Consider the following 21,592-nt stretch of genomic DNA (forward strand, 5'->3'; position numbering starts at 1 on the left):
ATAATTAATGAGCACAAGATTCACATTGAAGATTTAATTCACCCAAAATTACATACAAAAATACAAATTATCACATAATTTACTCACCCTCAAGCCATCCAGGTGTATATGACTTTCTTCTTTCAGCCAAACACAATCAGAGATATATTAAAAAATATCCTGGGCTGGCTCTTCACAGCTTTTTAATGGGAATGGTGCCATTTTTTGAAGCCCTTAAAAGCGCATCCATCCATCATAAGAGTAATCCATACGGCTCCAGGGGGTTAATAAAGGCCTTCTGAGTGAAGCGATCTGATCCATTTTTGTAAGAAAAATATCTTTAACTTCATAAACTGTAATCACTAGCTTAAGGTAACTAGGGCCCTATAAAATCAGTTTTATTTTTTCCCAAATAACGTTTTTTCCATTTTAATTTTTCTGGATTCCATTTTTTTCCGTTTTATTTATTTTTTGACTCCATTTTAATGGTTAAATTAAATTTTAGTAATCAAAAAGCATGTCTAATTAACTGAATTCTTAAAAACAACAATATTAATTAATTAAAAAATATATTTTTATGAATTTTTTTTGTTCAGAAGTTCTGTTGTGTATTTAAATTTTTTCTGGCAATCAAATGAACGCATACCATTTAATTTGTCTTTTAATAATGAAATTAAACTTTTTTGTCAAACAATGTACTGCACAACAGCTTTACTGTTAAAATTAAAACATGGAAGAAACACTGAGATTACTGTTTAAAAATATATTTTAATAATTTATTGTTAAACTAATTTATCTAAATTCTTCTGTACAACAGTAATATGTTTCTATCAAGTTAAATCGAACTTTTATTTTGACGGTTTGCCTAGAGCTTTGAGTTTCTCTGTGTTTATGACGGGAGTTTTCTCAAACGAAGCGGTTAAATGCTGATGAAGTGACTTTCAGAGCAGCTCTGGAGATGAATTTGTGCGTTCATATAGTGAGGCGACAGAGGACGAAAACATGTGCTTCAGCCATAGACTATGGCTTCAGCGTGCGTGCGCCCGCGCGATTGTGTGTGAGGCGGTGTGAGGTAAATGAAACGTACTCGGTTACTAACGTAACCTCGGTTCCCTGAGATACGGAACGAGTACTGCGTATGGGGAAAAGTCTCCCTTTTTCCCCATTACTGAAGCCTTTTTCAATAACGCAGTGTAACTGCACCGTCATTGGTTCACTCATAGACAAGTTGTTGAACCAATGACGGCGCGGCATAGCTGCGCGACCTATGGCGAGAAAGTGCACAAACTTTCCGGCAGAAATGGGCGGGGTAAAGGGCTATATAAGCAGGCGTTTCGCCATAGGAATTCAGGCCAATCGACTGAAGCGACGACACTGAAGCCGCAGCCTCGTGGCATGGCAAGTAACGCAGTACTCGTTCCGTATCTCAGGGAACCGAGGTTACGTTAGTAACCGAGTACGTTCCCTTTCGATACTTCACTCGTACTGCGTATGGGGAACGAATTCAACCGCGCCGTGCCACGGTAGGGAATGACATAACTTGTTTTGGACACCGAGTGGGGACCAAGAGAGCAAGTAAGAAGGCCAAAGCCATCGTTAACCCTTGTTACACTACAAGAGGAGATAACTCCTGAGTTGGGGTGAGGCGGGGCTCGAAGAGGCCGCCTAATTACAACGAGAGGACCCGAGCTTGTAAGGTCGGAACGTCCAGATGATAGAATCTGACAAAAGTGGACGGCGAGGACCAGCCGGCCGCCTCACAGATGTCTTTAATGGAAACTCCATTAGACCAGGCCCAGGAGGGAGCCATTCCTCTAGTGGAATGGGCCCTAACTCCTATGGGGCATTCGATGCCCAAGGAGGAGTAACAGAGATTAACACTCTGAGGTCTGAAGGTTAATTTTGCAGGTTTTTTTTCACATTGCAGCAAAACAGACTTAAAATACTCCGTCATTTTTTGTCATAGACACATAAGTAATATATCAATTGAAACTATAGAATATCTTCTTTTATTTGTATACACTCAGAGTAAAAACACAATGTTGTGCTTTTTGTAAAATAAAGAAAACTAACATGATGCGTGATTTCTCCTCTCCCTCTGAACGAAGTCCAATCTGATAGTTCTCAGAAAATTAACTGTAACTTAGTGAATACTAATCACAGAAAAATTACACTTATGTCTAAAAAAACGTTAAGATGTCAGGTTTTAAATCATGTAAGTCAAATCGAAAACAAACCTTCTGTGTTTATGTAATCTGTATGAAAAGAGAGCCATGTCAGAAGTCTGTGATTCAGCTCATTATCCGCTAATGCGGCCACACCCACGGAGCCAGCGCTATTCAGAGGCAAATTCAGAGGCAATACATGCATTCATCGTCTCAATCGTGTATTTATTGTCTTGAAAAGTGTTTATCTGGATGTAAAAGTCATGGTTAGCAAGCTCTAGAAGACATGCAGTTAGTTCCGGTTTTCTTTTCTTCTATAGATGAATTTTAGATGAGTTTTTGTTTCTTTAGCGCCCTCCGGCTGCAGTATGTATTGGAAACTCCATTCATGGAATAGAATGCACAGAGCGCCCTCCGACTTCAAGGATGAATTGAAAACACCAGCGCTCATAGTAATGACAGTGAATATTAAATAAAAATAACTGCTCTGTATAGAAAATTGACATTAACATATGAGAATCCAATATTTCTCCAAATGTGCATGCTTTTAAACTAAAAGCCTATATTCAGACTCTTTGCATCACAGAAATACATTATATTTTAAAGTATAATATGAAACCATTACTTTATATTGTAATAATATTTTTCTGTATGTTTCATATAGAATGATGAGCTTGAGACATCACAGAAGGTTTTTTTCACAGCCTACCTGACTGAAATGCCTCATTAATATGCAAGTCATTTCAGCTCATTACTATCCAATTCTTTTGTCTTCTCAGGTGAGAATGGCCCATTTTCAGTGGTGATTCACGCCTCCTCGCATACTGTGTTTCTTGGAAAAAAGTGTCTTACAAAAATTGTTTTATATGAAGGAATAGGCAGCATAATTTTTACATAATTTTGAAGCAAAAACTCTAGTCTATAACCTCCAATACCCTAAAGTCTTGTGGACACAGATTTACTACACTTTTTTTGGCCTTATTTCAGTGACTTTAGTTTTTTTGTTTTTTCAATAACCACGCATAAATGTTATTCCTTCAAAAACACAAACATGTGCATACATGTTCCTCACATATTATTGTAGCCTAGTTTGTGCTGAATACAGTGTAATGACACTTTTTCCATTAATATGTTTATGAACAACTGAAAAAAAGCACAAATGTCAGGGCATGTCAAAACTTCTCCAAGCCCCAAATCAGCCTCAGACTCCAGAGGACCTTAGAGTCATTAGGCCCAAATTCGAGGCACGCAGGGCTCACAGAGAGGTTCTGCAAGTCGCAAACACGCTTGACCGATGCTAGAGCAAGCAGCAGAGCGGTTTTGAGGGTTAGAGGCCTGAGGTCAGCTGAACTCAGCGGCTCAAAGGGGTTTCCTTTAAGAGCCCTAAGGACCAAAGAAAGGTCTCAAGTGGGAACAGTAAGGGGATGAGGAGGATTTAATCGCCTAGAACCCCTTAAGAAGTGTACCACAAGGTTGTTTCGACCCACTGACTGGCCAGCGATAGGAGCCTGAAACGCTGCGAGGAAAGACAGTATCGGGGATATGTCACACTCCACGGGGTTTATGTTGCGTGTGGAACACCAATCAACAAAGACCGACCATTTCTGGGCGTAGAGGCGTCTCGTGGCGAGGAGGAGATCCTGTCTCAGGGGAATGGGCCACGGGGCCTTCGTGGAGAGCCTGAACAGCTCTGAGGACCAAGTCTGGCTCCTCCAGAGCGGGGCCACTAGAAGGACTCTGTGTCTGTCTTCCCTGACTCGCCTGATGACCTGCGGAATCAGTGCGATCGGTGGAAATGCGTAAAGGAGTGTGCTGGGCCAGGTGTGGGCCAGCGCATCGACTTCCTTTGAAAAATATGTTGGGCTGTGAGAGTTGTCTTCTGAGGCGAAGAGGTCTACCTCTGCTCTCCCGAAGAACTCCCCAATCTTGAGAACCGTCTGGGGATGGAGCATCCACTCGTCTGAGGGGACGTTGCTCCGTGATAGCATATCTGCACCCAGGTTGGTCTTGCCCTGAGCGACTGAAGCCTTGGCAGTGCCCACTCCAGAAGACGTTTCGCCAGAGCGCATAGGTGGCTGGACGAAAGACCGCCCTGGTGATTTATGTATGATACCACAGTCATGCTGTCCGATTGGACTAGGACGTGGCGTCCCGCCAAGTGAACCTGAAACGCCTGCAGGGCTTTCATCACTGCCAACATTTTGAGGCAGTTGATATGGAGATGGCTCTCTTCGTGGGACCACGAGCCGAAGGCTGGTCTGCCCTCGCACAGAGTCCCCCAACCTGAGTTGGATGCATCCGTCGAGAGCACCGTCCTTCGTGACACCGCCTGTAGAGGTACCCCAAGACTGAACCAAGCAGGGTTCACCCAAGGTTTCAGGGCTGAAAGACAGGCCCGATTGACCTTGAGACACAAGCAGCCGTGCTGCCAGGCATGTGGAGGGACCCAGAACTTCAGCCAGAACTGCAGTGGCCGCATCCGAAGAAAGGCCGAGCTGCAGAACTGGGGAGGCGGAAGCCATCAGCCCTAAGATCCTCTGGAAGAGCATCAGAGGAAGATAGGCTTTGTTCTTGATGGAAGCCGCAAGCTGCTGTATTGCCAGGGCACGCTCTGGCAAGACCACCGCCGTCATGAGTCGAAAACTGCCCCCAGAAACTAAATGTGTTGGCTGGGGAGCAGCGACCTCTTGGCTAGGTTGACCCTGAGACCCAGGCATTGAAGATGGCTGAGGAGCACGGATCTGTGGTGTTCCAGCTCGACTCGCGAATGGGCCAAAATGAGCCAATCGTCGAGGTAATTCAGAACCCGGATTCCCATCTGTCTCAGAGGGGAAAGCGCTGTGTTCATGCACTTGGTAAAATGCGAGGAGCCAGAGACAGCCCGAAGGGCAGGAACGTATATTCGCATGCTACCCCCTCGAATGCGAATCTCAAGAATCGTCTGTGATGGGGGGGCTATCTGGATGTGAAAATATGCATCTTTCAGATCCAGCGAGCAGAACCAGTCCGTGACAAATCTGTGCGAGGATCTGCTTCAGCGTCAGCATTTTGAACTTCGTCTCATGAGGGAGCGATTCAAAAGTCTGAGATCTAGGAAGGGCCTGAGGCCGCCATCCTTCTTGGGGACCAGAAAGTAACAGCTGTAAAAGCCTGACTCGCTCTCTGAAAGGGGAATTATTTCTATAGCCCCTTTCTTTAGTAAAGTCATGACCTCGGCCCGGAGGACGAGAGCGTCGTCCGAGTTCACCAAGGTTTGAAGCACCCTGCCGAAGCGAGGGGGCTGTCGTGCAAACTGGAGCGAGTAGCCCTGCGTTATGATCCCAAGGATCCAGCTTGACATGTAGGGGATGGCCTGCCAGGCCTTGGCCCGAGTGACAAGGGGTTGAATGATGTCGGATGGCAGGCCGCCGGGTAGGGGGAGGTGGAAGAGGAAATTTGCTCTCTCTTAGAGGAAGTAAAATAGTGTTCGCTGTGAAAACGGCATTTTGTTTGGGCGCAACATGTGTGGGCCCAGCTGCAACACAGAGCATTTCTCCCACGGCCGGAATTAAAAGAGGCGGAGGGGAGACTGCACGAGGGTCGCAACGGTACATTCCACAACCCTCTTCCTTCCGGCTAGATCAGGACGTCTTTTGAGTCACCGGGGTCCAGCACAATCTTGGGCCGGGGTCCCTGGCGTCTCGCTTTGCAGGGCGAGGGCGCTGACGATGCTCCTTAGGCAGCGCCGCTTGTGAGGTGCATGGGGCAGGTTTGGTCTGCTGTGCCGGTGCAGTCCTGGGGCGGCTTGAAGCAGAGGCAGAGCTGGAGTGCTTGGGCAGAAAGTGTCTCATGGCCTGAGACGACTTCTGTGCCGCTGTGAAGCGCTCGGTGAAGCCATCCACCGCTGACCCAAAGACCGGAAGGGGAGACCGGGGCGTCCAGAAAGGCCGTCTTAACCAGGTCCTTAATTTCCGTTAGGTTGAGCCAAAGATGGCGCTCGAGCACAACCAGGCTGGCCATGGATCGACCGATAGTCTGGGCAGTGCCCTCGTGGTCCGCAGGGCTAGATCTGTGGCGCTGCGGAGATCCTTGAAGGCAGGTGCATCAATGCCGGACTCGTCCAATGAGCGGAGGAGTTTGGCCTGGAACACCTGGAAGATCGCCATGGTGTGAAGCACCGAAGCAGCTTGGCCTGCAGAGGTGTAGGCTCTTCCAGCCAGGTTGAGGTGGTTCTGCAGGGCTTGGAAGGTAGAGCTCTTTTAGTCTTTGATCCCACAGCCACGGGAGGACAGAGGTGAGCTGCCACCGCTTCGTCCAGGGGCGGCAGATGCTCGTAGCCCTTATCTTCCGCGCCGTCGACAGCAGTGAGGGCAGAACGGTGCGTCATGTGGAAGCGGGCGGAGTACGGAGCACGCCACGACTTCGTAAGCTCCTAGTGCACATCAGGAAAAAATGGAGCAGAACGCTGGCGAGGGGCCTGGCGGCGGCCTGGGAGGAACCACTCATCAAGGCGGCTACTCGATGGATGGCATCCATACCCTGGCCTTGATCAATGGGCTCCGGAGGAGGCGGGGGAGCGGGGTCGTCCGGCTCGCCAGCCCATCCTTACGCTTCGGAAGCCGCAAGAGACATGGAGTCATCCGGCTCTTCGTCAGATCCTCCAAACGAGACGAGGTCGCTCGCATCTGCAGAGGGACGCTGCTCGGGTCGGGAGAACATGACGGGGGATTGTTCTCTTGAGGGAGAAAGCGAGGCACGCGGGGGCTGGGCCGACGTGAGCTCGCACAACTCCGGGCGCTGAGTCGCTCTACCCCGCTGTCTCTTCCTGGCCAGCTCACGGGGGGAGGAGACGGGAGAGCGCGAGCGGCGAGATCGCCTTCAGTGAAGAAGGCGACCCGTGAGCGCAGAGAACCGAGGCTCATGCTCTCGCAGTGCAGGTCTTCCCCAGGCACGCGACACACTCGCTGTGTCCGTCGTCATCGTGCAGAGGGGCTCTGCACGTGCCACAAGAGTGGCGCGGCATTTGAAGCAACGCCGCCGCCATTATAACAACGATTGGGGGGCTCTTTTAGAGCGACGAGGGCCGCGGAAGCTCTTTTAGAGTGGTAGAACCGCTGAGAAAAGCGCTCTTTTAAAGCGGCAATAAGTTGAGGACGTGCTTTATGTAATTAAACTGTAATTAAGTACATTAAGCCGCAAAAGTTTCCCAGGTGGCTTTCTGTGTGCGCACCTAAACGGAGCCAAAAGCAGATATATAGGTAAATACAGTTGATTTTGTCTTCAGTGAACATACACAGTTAGGAAAGAAAATGTGTAACAGTATTGCATTTCTGCATTCTGTCTTATAAAACTGCTGTATCTGAATCGACTAACAGTTACGTTACTAGTTCAAGTTCATGCGCGCATGATTTTGAGCAAATATAAGTGTAATTTTATGTTTATCTTAATTACCATGGATGTGTTCCGTTGAGTTACTTAACCTAACAAAGTGCTTCAGTTTACGGGTGTTCATTCAGCGTTAGCTTAAACAGTAAAGTTATTATCAAAATGAAATGATTTGAGAAAAAAATCTGTTATTGTTCGTGATCCTTTTTAATAACCAAACCATGTGTTTATGAAAATAATACGAGAACAATATAAGTGCTAGTTATTAAAAAATAATGCATTCATTTTTTGAAAACATTAAAGTTTTAATATATTATAGTAAACATTGCTGTTTTGAGCTGCGCACGCTGAAGCTGAAGAGAATCAAAACCCATAAACTGAAGGTTTACTCAACGGAACACATCCTATAATTCTGATATTTATACAAAATAAAAATATTTCAACTAGTATTTGCTCAAAATCACGCACAAATGAACTTGAAGTAACGTAGTCAATAACTCCAAGACACAGCAAATAAGCCCAAAGAATTCACAACGTTATATTACAAGTGTATACGATTAAAATATCATGTATAAGACAGTCCCAATCATATTAATGTTTTGCCTTACTTTTTGAGCCCTCACACTGAAGCTATAGATGATCATCAGCCCTGCGGGTTATTTACCTCAACGAAACACATCCTTTATGAGATTAATCAGATATTTATACTTAATACATTTTAAAAAATGCACAAGTGAAGCTGGAACTATGTAATCAATGTTTAACTCCAGTAGATGGCCTCTTCCCACAACAACACGTTAAACAACAACATAGAGGATTCACAACGCTTTATTACAATAGTGTTCCCGTTATAATGTTATGTAAATTACAGTCTTATATACAGTCGTCTGATATTTCTCTTTAAAATTCTTGTTTAGAAAGCCAGTAATTCTAGTTTATAAAGCTATAAATATGGATATTTTTCTTACAAAAATGGATCGGATCGCTTCACTTCAGAAGGCCTTTATTAACCTGGAGCCGTATGGATTACTTTTATGATGGATGGATGTGCTTTTTGGGGCTTCAAAATCATACTATTCACTCCCATTATAAAGCTTGGAAGAGCAAGGATATATTTTTAAAATAACTCAGATTGTGTTTGGCTGAAAGAAGAAAGTCATACACACCTAGGATGGCTGCAGGGTTAGTAAATTATGGGATCATTTTAATTTTTGGGTAAACTAACCCTTTAAAGGGTTAGTTCACCCAAAAATGAAAATTCTGTCATTAATTACTCACCCTCATGTTGTTCCACACCTGTAAGTCCTTCGTTCATTTTCTGAACACAAATTAAGTTATTTTTGATTAAATCTGATGGCTCAGCGAGGCCTGCATAGACAGCAATGGTACTTCCTCCCTCAAGATACATAAGGTACTAAAAACATATTTAAATCAGTCCATGTGAGTTCAGTGGTTTTACCTTAAAATTATAAAGTGACGAGAATATTTTTGTGCGCCAAAAAACGCCAAAAAAATCCAAAATAACGACTTTTTAACAATATAGTGATGGCCGATTTCAAAACACTGCTTCAGAGCGTTATGAATCTTTTTTTTTTTGGAGCACAAAAAATATACTTGTCGCTTTATAATATTAAGGTTAATATGGTAAAAAATTGTGAACACTGAATGAAAACCAGGAGTTTAGGGGTTTAGTCCAAAGCATGCTGCACAACACCTCGAGAAACAATGCCTTTCTGCACGACAACACTGTACTCACATGAACTGATTTAAATATGTTTTTAGTACCTTTATGGGTCTTGAGAGAGGAAGTACCATTGCTGTCTATGCAGGCCTTGCTGAGCCATCGGATTCAGTCAAAAATATCTTAATTTGTGTTCAGAAGATGAACGAAGGTCTTACAGGTATGGAACAACATGAGGGTGAGTAATAAATGACATTATTTTCATTTTTGGGTGAACTAACCCTTTAAGCCAATTTTCAATAGCTAACTAAGGACCATTGATCAAAACATTAAATAAACACACTCATAAACAAAAAATAAATAACTTTACCAACTACATCTGGATACTAATTCAATAAAATTACCATGTAAGTGAATAAAATAGAAATAATAAAATGACCTCACAGCTCAAGACACTAGCTGTACAATCAATATGAGAAATGATATAAAGAGAGATAGTAATGACAGAACAGTGTTGAGATGAGCACAGTCTCAGAGCGTGTCATTAACCTCATGCAGCGTCCTCATCCCATCAACACAGCATTCTTTTCCATTCTCCAAATGAAATAACACAATCCTCATTGGCTGCCATACACTCGCTAGATGCAAACAGATTCATTTACCAAGAGACATTAGAGAGTGGGGAGCAATGGAGTTTGAGGGTGATACTGTCTGTGTGTGCATTTGTATATCTGGGACAAATCTGTCTATGGGTATGTGTTTGACACATTAGGTGCAGTGAAAGAGACAAATATAGAGATGGCTAGAAGAGGAGAGATAGGAAAGCAGGAATTCATAAATGATTAATGATGAGAGCTGAAAAGGAGGAAGGAGAGTGACATGAGGATAACAGGGGGAAAAATGATTGCAACCATGGTTTGTAAAATAGCGACAGATTACAGGTCACTTTTATTCAACAAAACAGTGTGCATGAACCTAAACCTTTGAAAATGTATACATTATACATTACACATTATGTTGGTTTTGAGCTTTGATGTGCAGACAATGGCAGAATGCAGATATGAAGATATAAAACATTATATACATACAAGCGTTCAGTTTTTGTCTCTTATGCTTACAAAGGCTGCATTTATATGATCAAAAATACATTAAAAAAATAATATTTTTTAAAATATTAATGCAATTTAAAATAACGGTTTTCTATTTTTGATATATTATAAAATGTGATTTTTACTTTGATGGCAAAGCAGATTTTTCAGTATCATTACTCCAGTCTTCAGTGTCACATGATCCTTCGGAAATCATTCTAATATGTTGATTTTCTGCTCAAGAAACATTTATTATTATCAATGTTGAAAACGGTTGTGCTGCTTAATATTTTTGTGAAAACAGTGATACATTTTTTCCCAGGATTCTTGAATATAGTTGAATATAGTTCAACTATATGGATAATGAATATAGTTCAAAAGAACAACATTTATTTAAAATCAAATCTTTATGTAACAATGAAAAGCTCTTTACTGTTACTTTTGATCAATTTAATAAATCTATTTAGTTTTATAGATTTATTTCTAAGAAAATCATGTTCATGTCTGAATTTTCATTAGTTTAAAATTGTTTAATATTTCATTTGATTAAAATTGTCAGTTGGAACGAAAATCAGTCTTTTTTGGAAAAACATGATATAAAACAGTGCTTCTGTCTAGTCAAAACAGGAGAATTGGAGCTATGAAAGAACAACAGAACAATTTCAGAGGGGAAAAGGCCATCTAGGTAAGTCTAAGGAATGAAACTCATATCCTGTGTGGACAGGACAATGCAACATTCCTCAGCCTATTCTGGATTAATTAAGCTCTACTAGATTAATATGGAAATGGTTTCTTCTTCATCATAATGTGTCAATTAAACTGAATAAAAATAAGATTCAACAACTTATAAATGCATGATTTAATATTTAAAGATGAGAAGAAATGGTGTTTGATATGTAGATGGTAAAAAAATGTGAACACTGAATGAAAACCAGGAGTTTAGGGGTTTAGTCCAAAGCATGCTGCACAACACCTCGAGAAACAATGCCTTTCTGCACGACAACAGGAAATGCCAGCTTATCTTGCAGATGAAAGCAGCTCTGGAAAGGAACGTAAAACACTCAAGCTTAACGGAAGATCTTAGTCTAGTAGTCAACTACGGGAAAAAGACCAAAGTGACAATAATGGAGAAACCGCTTAACTTTGTTGGGTTTCAAACAGGTCAAAGGACACAAGGGAAAACTAAAGGACCATGTAGACTGTGTGTGTGTGTAATATGTGAATAAAAATGGAAGGCTGTATAACACACAGGCTAAAGACAGAGAGAAAGACTCCTAGCCGGTTTCTAAGCCATGCCGTCACGCTTGCTTAACCTTGCAGTAGGGCCGGTGTGATGCCGCTTGCATATCAATGATGGAGAGAAATATCAGAGGCCAACCACTCTGCGGGAAAACTGTTCCAGCAGCAGGAACGACAACACCAGTCATTTTCTTGCAAACAGAATACAACTGCAGAACAGAGAAATGACACTTTTCACCACATTAGAAAATACAAAGAGAACATATATTTGAAAAGCACTATTCTGGAACTTTTTAGTAGAAGTACAGGTGCTGGTCATATAATTAGAATATCATCAAAAAGTTGATTTATTTCACTTATTCCATTAAAAAAAGTGAAATTTGTATATTATATTCATTCATTACACACAGACAGATATATTTCAAATGTTTATTTCTTTTAATTTTGATGATTATAACTGACAACTAAGGAAAATCCCAAATTCAGTATCTCAGAAAATTTTAATATTACTTAAGACCAATACAAAGAAAGGATTTTCAGAAATCTTGGCTAACTGAAAAGTATGAACATGAAAAGTATGAGCATGTACAGCACTCAATACTTAGTTGGGGCTCCTTTTGCCTGAATTACTGCAGCAATGCGGCGTGGCATGGAGTTGATCAGTCTGTGACACTGCTCAGGTGTTATGAGAGCCTAGGTTGCTCTGATAGTGGCCTTCAGCTCTTCTGCATTGTTGGGTCTGGCATATCGCATCTTCCTCTTCACAATACCCCATAGATTTTCAATGGGGTTAAGGTCAGGCGAGTTTGCTGGCCAATTAAGAACAGGGATACCATGGTCCTTAAACCAGGTACTGGTAGCTTTGGCACTGTGTGCAGGTGCCAAGTCCTGTTGGAAAATGAAATCTGCATCTCCATAAAGTTGGTCAGCAGCAGGAAGCATGATGAAGTGCTCTAAAACTTCCTGGTGTACGGCTGCGTTGACCTTGGACCTCAGAAAACACAGTGGACCAACACCAGCAGATGACATGGCACCCCAAACCATCACTGACTGTGGAAACACTGGACCTCAAGCAACGTGGATTGTGTGCCTCTCCTCTCCTCCTCCAGACTCTGGGACCCTGATTTCCAAAGGAGATGCAAAATTTACTTTCATCAGAGAACATAACTTTGGACCACTCAGCAGCAGTCCAGTCCTTTTTGTCTTTAGCCCAGGCGAGACGCTTCTGACGCTGTCTGTTGTTCAAGAGTGGCTTGACACAAGGAATGCGACAGCTGAAACCCACGTCTTGTATACGTCTGTGCGTAGTGGTTCTTGAAGCACTGACACCAGCTGCAGTCCACTCTTTGTGAATCTCCCCCACATTTTTGAATGAGTTTTGTTTCACAATCCTTTCCAGGGTGCGGTGATCCCTATTGCTTGTACACTTTTTTCTACCACATCTTTTCCTTCCCTTCGCCGCTCTATTAATGAGCTTGGACACAGAGCTCTGTGAACAGCCAGCCTCTTTTGCAATGACCTTTGTGTCTTGCCCTCCTTGTGTAAGGTGTCAATGATCGTCTTTTGGACAACTGTCAAGTCAGCAGTCTTCCCCATGATTGTGTAGCCTACATAACTAGACTGAGAGACCATTTAAAGGCCTTTGCAGGTGTTTTGAGTTAATTAGCTGATTAGAGTGTGGCACCAGGTGTCTTCAATATTGAACCTTTTCACAATATTCTAATTTTCTGAGATACTGAATTTGGGATTTTCCTTAGTTGTCAGTTATAATCATCAAAATTAAAAGAATTAAACATATGAAATAGATCAGTCTGTGTGTAATGAATCAATATAATATACAAGTTTCACTTTTCGAATGGAAATAGTGAAATAAATCAACTTTTTGATGATATTCTAATTATATGACCAGCACCTGTATATAAAAGTATTAAGAGAAACTAAATTTTAAAGTATATGTATGCAGGATTCAAAATGAACTTTTGGCCACACATGCCAATGATCAGTGGGTTAAGACAATTTATTGGTCATACATTTTTTACTATGATGAAATTGTAATTTTTTTTTCCAGTAAATAGCATGATGCTAGCAACATCAGGGTCATGGATTTGAGTTCCAGGAAATGCATGAATAAAAAAAGCTTTAAAGTCCCTTTAAAGGGAACCCATGGTATTAAGACTTGCATGGCTAAATATAACGTAAATTATGTCTCTTACTGAAATATGTAATAGAAAACCCATTAAAGACTTATTAAAAAAAATGCATTACATATTTGGACAATGGGTGGCGCCATTTTATTTAGGTGCACAGTGTGCTCAGGGGTAAAGTGGAAAGAACAAAGACACAGTTAGGAAGTTTTATTCATCCACATTCTTCACAACTTCCAGTTCTTTTCTCCTCTTATCACTAGTAAACAGTAAAGACTTACTTCGTTCTCTTGTTGCCCATCGACTGAAAATTACAACCAAGAGCTGCACAATGTGGCATTGTATATTATATTCTGTGCTGTGTTGCGGTAAAAATAACAACAGGGTAGTGTCAGTAGCTCACCGAGTGCAACCATTTGACGTCATTGACATAGAACGCACTGTGCGCCTAAACAAATGGCACCGCCCATTGTCCAAATATGTCATGGATTTTTTAAATAATGTAAATCTTTCATGGGGTTTCTACTACATATTTCAGACATCATTTACATCATATTAAGCCATTACAAGTCTTAATACCAGGGGTTCCCTTTAAGACAAGTCATTTTTCAAGGCGGCCATCTTTGAAACGCCTCTCAGGTATGCAAGTGCATCTCTTTGAATGGGGAAACATCAAATTCTCCAAAGCTGTTTGACAAGCTTTCGATTAAATTTCATATTTGAAATCACCAATGAAATCTGACAACTACTGTCTCATAAATTTTGTTTCTAAACACTTGAATCATGACAAAAAAAAAAAAGTATTTTTCAGGCTGGATCAAACTAATGCGCTGCGCAGTCCTAAGTGCGTGTCTCTTGTGTCTCATTTCAGAGATGCGCGTCTGACTGTTTCTATAGGAACCGGAGCTTCTAATGGTCGCTGCAGTGTTGCGATGAATTTACCAATCAGTGATTGGCTCTTATTTAGAAGGCGGGACTTATTCCGCCATATTGCGAGTTGCACTTTCTCCCATTCAAAACAATACGAGTGACGCATCTTGTGTTTTTCAATAATCTTTGATGCAGTGTAGAATGTTTTGGATAAAAGCATCTACCAAATGCATAAATGTAAAAAAAAAATAATAAAACATTTCTTGATGACAGCTGAATTACTGAACTTTTCCCTATGGAAACTATCACAAAAACCACCATCCTGAGTTTGTTTCATTATTTTGTTGTGGTGGCTCAATGTGAGGAGTATTCCACATATGGAGTTCTGGAGAAGAAAAGAAACTTCAGGCATCCTAGATAAACATCCTATGGTACATTTTCCACTGATCTAAAAGCTGTTGGAAGACACGTTGTGACAGATGTTTTCTTTAGTAGACGGTTTGCATGTCTTTGATTTGAATGGCTCAGATCACTGAGGGTCATATTTAAACCATATATTATGTTACATTTCCTAATAAAGTTACAAGCCAGCTGGCATTTTATTTACTATCCAAAGCCAATTTTTACTCACTTTTGGCAGCTGTCAAATGGTTATTTGGGACGTTTTATATATTTGTAGTGACGCCCTAGAAAGTTATTGAGAATACTTAACTATGGAAGTCTAACCGCAGTGACTATCTAGGTCAAATTGCTACTTATATGGTAGTTTTAATCACCTTCCTGATAGTGAAGAAAAAATGTAACTTCTCATACTGAGACAGGCCTACAAACTTATCAATATTTGCTGGTCTTTACAGCTGTCTAAAATCAGAGCAACTTCTAAGTTAAGAGGATGCTTATGATTGCTATTCACTATACAAGGTTTTCCTTCATTATAAGTTTTTTTTTTTTTTTTTTTCATCCAACTTGCATTGTTCAAATGTAGAGAGGATAAACTAAAATTAAAGTTTAGACAGAGATGTGTGGTCCTCAGTCTACACTGGCATAACGTGTAACTTCACAGCAGAGAAACATCAAACAGCAATGTGTAATTTAAATGCAATTAAAGCCAATTAAAATTAATTCCAGCCATAAGGATTAGTTCACCCAAAAATTAAATTTCTGTCCTTAAGTACTCACACTCATGTCGTTCAAAACCCATAAGACCTTTGTTCATCTTCAGAACACAAATTAAGGTATTTTTGATGAAATCCAAGGTTTTTTTTTGTTATCTCCTATAGAAAGCAATGAAATTACCACACTCAAGGTCCAGAAAGTAGTAAAAACAATGTTAAAATAGTCAACGTGACTACAGTGGTTCAACCTTAATGTTATGAAGCGTCGAGAATAGGGCTGGGCGATATATCTCATGCAATTGTCACGTGCATTTCGTCAGTAAAGCAGGTTCCCTGATTAACGCTAAATCGCCATCACCTGCTTTCAAATGGAGCGGCATTTAATAGACAGAGCCGTAGATCACTGACAAGCCACGCAATATCGCGTTCATATCGCAGATAAATCGCCTTCGATAATGAACGCAATATTGTGTGGCTTGTCAGTGATCTGTGATCTTGTCAGCGCTTCCGTGTTCTACATCAGAACGCCGACTCATACTGGCCGGTTCCTGCGTCAGCGTCACACGGATGTTTAGTGCTGCTCACGTGAACAGTGTCAGCCAATACTGAGCTGGTGTTCTGACATAGAACCTGGAAGCGATGCAATGTGTCTTCAACATAAGCTGCATAGGAGAATGACAGTGTAGAGAGGAAATGTTGTTCCTGGATCAACATATTTTGTTGATCCAGGAACAACATTCCTGTCTGAAAATTTTGTCTTAACCCTATTCCTACCCCTAAACCTAATCCTACCCATAACTTATCCCTTAAATCAGAGGGGAAAGATAGGTGAATAACACTGATGTAGAAGCAACTAACCCTGGTTGCAAGCCTAAACTTGACATAAATGGTAAACTTGTCCATCAAATCTGATTGGTTGATTGGAATGTTGTTCCAGGATCAACAAAGATGTTGATCCAGGAACATGTCGTACTTGGTGAAATCACATTCACCAAGGGATTGACAACACCCAACATACAATACAATGACACCACCTTCAGCACATTATCTAGCACCTTTAATGTTGTCTTGTGGTGCGTAGACTGCTTGTTGGTCCATTATATGTATGTATATATATATATATATATATATATATATATATGTGTGTGTGTGTGTGTGTGTTTCTAATACTATTACTTATACAGAATGTTTTCATTTTATGTGAATGAAAAAAAAAAAAAAAACTGAGTGTACCTTTAAAAACATATCACACCCCTGGACTATTAAAGTAAAAAGCAAAAAAAAGTAGAAAACTTTAAAACAGATGGTGAAACCAAAATAAATGGTTAAAGCACCTAAAACAAACAACTTCCTGTAGAAATTTATACATTTAAGCCTAAAATCTTGATGTTGAAAATAAAAAAGGTCATGTCCATGCTATTACTGTGAAATGATTTGAGCATCCTTATGATTAAGGCTAAACACATTCTTGCACAGCATCTTATAAGAACAACATAACACACAACCAAGCCTGTCTTGTTTACAATCAGTCAAAATGTCTAAAACTAGGAAAAACAGCCAAGAGAATTCAGATGGACAGCTGGAAAGGTCACTCAAAATACATAAAACACTGAGTTACAATGGAAAAGGGAAGCAAGCTATCGGAGTAAGTTAATTACGCTGCGTAAGAAAGATTCTGCCATTGATTCAAGAACCATATAGGCTACTACATAACCACACGATTCACTGAGTGAATATCTAATAATGTTTTCTCATAATGCAGAAAGCACGTAACTTGAGGAGCAAAGCGTAAATGCGCCAGCTGCTGCCTTACATGTCTCCTCTGTCCAAATGTGTGTGTGCGACTGCAGATGTGATCGCGAGAATTCCTCCTCCACCCCCTGATCAATAGACTATAACTTACTTTTCTCGGGCTTGACTGTCCGATGGCACGCTGTTCTTGCCTTTGGCGTACATGCTTGCACAGACGCGACTGTCACGCACCTGTCAACCCATCACAGCTTCAGTCGAAACAATCTCGTCACCATAGCGACTCAGTCAGCTCCTCACCATTGGATGGACCGCGGTGAACAGGCGCCCTCTCTCTCTCTCCCTCTCTAGATGTCTGAGCAAATAACCTGAATGGCCACGCCCACTCAACACCTTTCGCTGTGGTTGTAGCCACGCCCCCTTTAATCCGGCGAATTCGGAGGGGTGGCGCGCGATTTCTGACCCAAAAGCATGACGTAAAGTCTGACCGAAACAGTGGGACTACACACAATTTTAATGACATTTTACCACAAGTAGTTTCTTTTTAAACACTTTCTCAGTGGAAGTAGTTGGAAAGACTGTGCTAGACCATAACTGCACAAGTGACATATAACAACACCGATAACAATTAAGTATGCTGTGGGTCAGCCACCAGTGAACATTTTAGCTCTTTTATATTCAGAGCATTTCACCTGGAAGGTCTATAATCATTTTAAACACAGATTATGAAAGCTTTGTTGGTCAATATGTAGAAGTCCATTTCTGGGTTTTAAGGTTTGGTGACTCTCCTATGTCCAGTTCTGGATTCTTTACTGATCTAGGGCTATGGAAACTTGCAACAATACTTGTAAATAAGCGACTTTCAACTAGATGGAACTCATATATAGCGTGCTGCCATCTAGTGAACTCCACACGTAATATAGCCTATACCATATTGGTATGCTGAAATACTTTTAAATATGGTATTAGAGTCATTATGATTAAGAATTTTAATTAAACAGTAATTGTAATAATTACAGTAATTGTATAAGAATTGTGTGATACGACTTTACCAAGCAGTCACATTTCTTATCGGCTAAATAATAGGCCTACACCATGAAATATGAACTAAAATGTGCTTTTAATATATTATATCTGTATTTTAAAAATGTATTTACTTACCACTTGTAGTACACTATGGGTTCAAATGTACTATAAGTGATATATCTTTCATAGTTCATATTTCATGGTGTCTCAAAATAGCACAGTTGAGTACACTTAGATGTTCTTAAAGGGTTAGTTCACCCAAAAATGAAAATTCTCTCATTTATTACTTACCTTCATGCCGTTTCAACCCGTAAGAAGAATCTTCAGAACACAAATTAAAATATTTTAGTTGAAATCCGATGGCACCGTGAGGCCTCGATAGAGAGCAATGGACACTTCCTCTCTCAAGATCTATAAAGGTACTAAAAACATATTTAAATCGGTTCATGTGAGTACAGTGGTTCAATATTAATATTATAAAGCGACGAGAATATTTTTGGAGCGCCAAAAAAAACTAAATAACGACTTATTTAGTGATGGCCGATTTCAAAACAATGCTTCAAGAAGCATCGGAGCACAGATGAATCAGTGTGTCGAATCTGCTGTTTGGAGCGCCAAAGTCACGTGATTTCAGCCGTTGGCAGTGTGACACGCGATCTGAATCATGATTCATGGTATGTAGGCTATATATTTCGTGTGGATTGTTTAGTTCACTAGATGGCAGCACGCTATGAGTACCATAGTAGTCAACATTTGAAGTGGATCAAAAAAGTTGTCCTAAAAACTAAGTTGTCCTAAGAAGAAGGTTTCAGGATAACTTTGATGAAGGTTTTGATCCACTTCAAAGGTTGACTACTGTAGTTGAAAGTCGCTTATTTACAAGTATGTTGCAAGTTTCCATAGCCAGTAAAGATCAGTAAAGAATCCAGAACTGGATATAGGAAAGTCACCAAACCTTAAAGGAACACTCCACTTTTTTTGAAAATAAGCTCATTTTCCAACTCCCCTGGAGTTAAACAGTTGAGTTTTACCGTTTTCGAATCCATTCAGCCAATCTCCGGTTCTGGCGGTACCACTTTTAGCATAGCTTAGCATAGTTCATTGAATCTGATTAGACCGTTAGCATCGCGCTTAAAAATTACCAAAGAGTTTTGATGTTTTTCTTATTTAAAACTTGACTCTTCTGTAGTTAAATCGTGTACTAAGACCGACAGAAAATGAAAAGTTGCGATTTTCTAGGCTGATATGGCTAGGAACTATACTCTCATTCAGGCGTAATAATCAAGGAACTTTGCTGTCGTATCATGGCTGCAGCAGTGCAATGATATTACGCAGCGTCTCTCACATGTTGAGTCTCCATGTCACTCTCCCAACGTCTCCATGGTTGCAAGGCACGTTCCCTGTGCAAGCAGGGGCTCACGGGTGCTGCGTAATATCATTGCACTGCTGCAGCCATGGAACGGCAGCAAAGTTCCTTGATTATTACGCCTGAATGAGAGTATAGTTCCTAGCCATATCAGCCTAGAAAATCGCAACTTTTTATTTTCCGTCGGTCTTAGTACACGATTTAACTACAGAAGAGTCAAGTTTTAAATAGGAAAAATATCAAAACTCTTTGGTAATTTTTAAGCGCGATGCTAACGGTCTAATCAGATTCAATGAACTATGCTAAGCTATGCTAAAAGTGGTACCGCCAGAACCGGAGATCGGCTGAATGGATTCGAAAACGGTAAAACTCAACTGTGTAACTCTAGGGGAGTTGGAAAATGAGCCTATTTTCAAAAAAAGTGGAGTGTTCCTTTAAAACCCAGAAATGGACTTCTACTTAGCTATATATTGACCAACAAAGCTGTCATAATCTGTGTTTAAAATGATTATTGACCTCCCAGATTAAATGCTCTGAATATAAAAGAGCTAAAATGTTCACTGGTTAGTGGCTGACCCACAGCATACTTAATTGTTATCGGTGTTGTTATAGCCTATGTCACTTGTGCAGTTATGGTCTAGCACAGCTACTTCCACTGAGAAAAAAGAAACTACTTGTGATTTTAAGTAATAATAAATGACAGAATTTTCATTTTTGGGTGAACTAACCCTTTAAGATTATCTTAAGAAGTACTAAAGAAGAACTATAGTACAAAATTAGTGCACAAAAATAGAGTACTTTAAGTACATTATAGAAGTGAATTACCTTTTGTCATGATTCCTGTCTTTTGTTCCCCTGATCTTGTGTGAACTTTTATGTTATTTCCTGTTTTACGCCATGTTTTGTTGTCCTTTGTAGTATTTCTGTTACATAGGGTGAACTCAAAAACAAAAGTGAGAGTTTAATAAAAGAATAATCATAATATAAAATCCAACACAGAGAACAGAAAATCAGGGAACGAAAGAACCAGAGAACAGAATACCAAACATAACATCCATATAGGACAAGACTTCGGTTTAAATACACAAGGGGTAATAGGCAAACAAGACACATCTGGGAACAATCAAAGAACAAATCAACAAGAAAACCACAAAGGACTACAAAACATGGCATAAGACAGGAAATAACATAAAAGTACACACAAGATTAAGGGAACACATGACAAGAATTATGACACCTTTCATGTAGTGTGTCATAAATATCAACGTATCCACATAGGTTTGTAACAAATTTGCATAATGGTCTTGACGCCTGTGAACAACGACTACTTTGACCCGCCCTCAAACACTGTAGTTATATCTGAGGCCTGGAATAGTTTGATTTGTGTTGTCAACATGTCGAGAAGACACTGTTTTCAGCGCTGTGGAACTGATATGGGAAAAATGACACCATCGACTATTTGTATCACTGTATAGGCCTATACAAGTGCTAAGGAACTTAGCCTCTGGAACTAAAATTCAGATATGACCAATCACAATTGACTGGACGTCCTGACCAATCAGAGCAGAGTAGGCTCTAAGAAAGGAGGGGTTTAGAGAAACCAGCAGATCCTTGATCGAACCGTTCCAGAGAATCCAGACACTGTGGCTGCATCCAAAAATCTTGGCAGCTGACTTGTTGCCTCGCTCCCCTATCAGGCAATGACTTGTAAGGCAGCGTTTGTGCATGAAGACACCTCACGAAACTGATTTCAGGCAGACTTCTGAGGCAGTGTATCAGTTTAATGATCTGCCGCAAAATAGTGCG

General features: G+C 40.8%; 1 protein-coding gene across 4 annotated transcripts in view; it reads right to left on the reverse strand.

Moving 5' to 3' along the window:
* The window catches only part of ssbp2a (single stranded DNA binding protein 2a), a 49,728-nt gene extending 32,003 nt beyond the window's left edge, over window positions 1-17,725 (reverse strand). For all 4 annotated transcript variants that reach the window (XM_067405562.1, XM_067405563.1, XM_067405565.1 and 1 more), the window contains exon 1: window positions 17,549-17,725. In XM_067405562.1, the coding sequence (XP_067261663.1) occupies window positions 17,549-17,601 (53 nt within the window). In that variant the 5' untranslated portion in view covers window positions 17,602-17,725. The remainder of the gene's footprint in view (window positions 1-17,548) is intronic.
* Window positions 17,726-21,592: the final 3,867 nt, after the last annotated feature.

The sequence above is a fragment of the Chanodichthys erythropterus genome, chromosome 13 (assembly GCF_024489055.1).
Source record: "Chanodichthys erythropterus isolate Z2021 chromosome 13, ASM2448905v1, whole genome shotgun sequence".
Classification (NCBI taxonomy): domain Eukaryota; kingdom Metazoa; phylum Chordata; class Actinopteri; order Cypriniformes; family Xenocyprididae; genus Chanodichthys; species Chanodichthys erythropterus.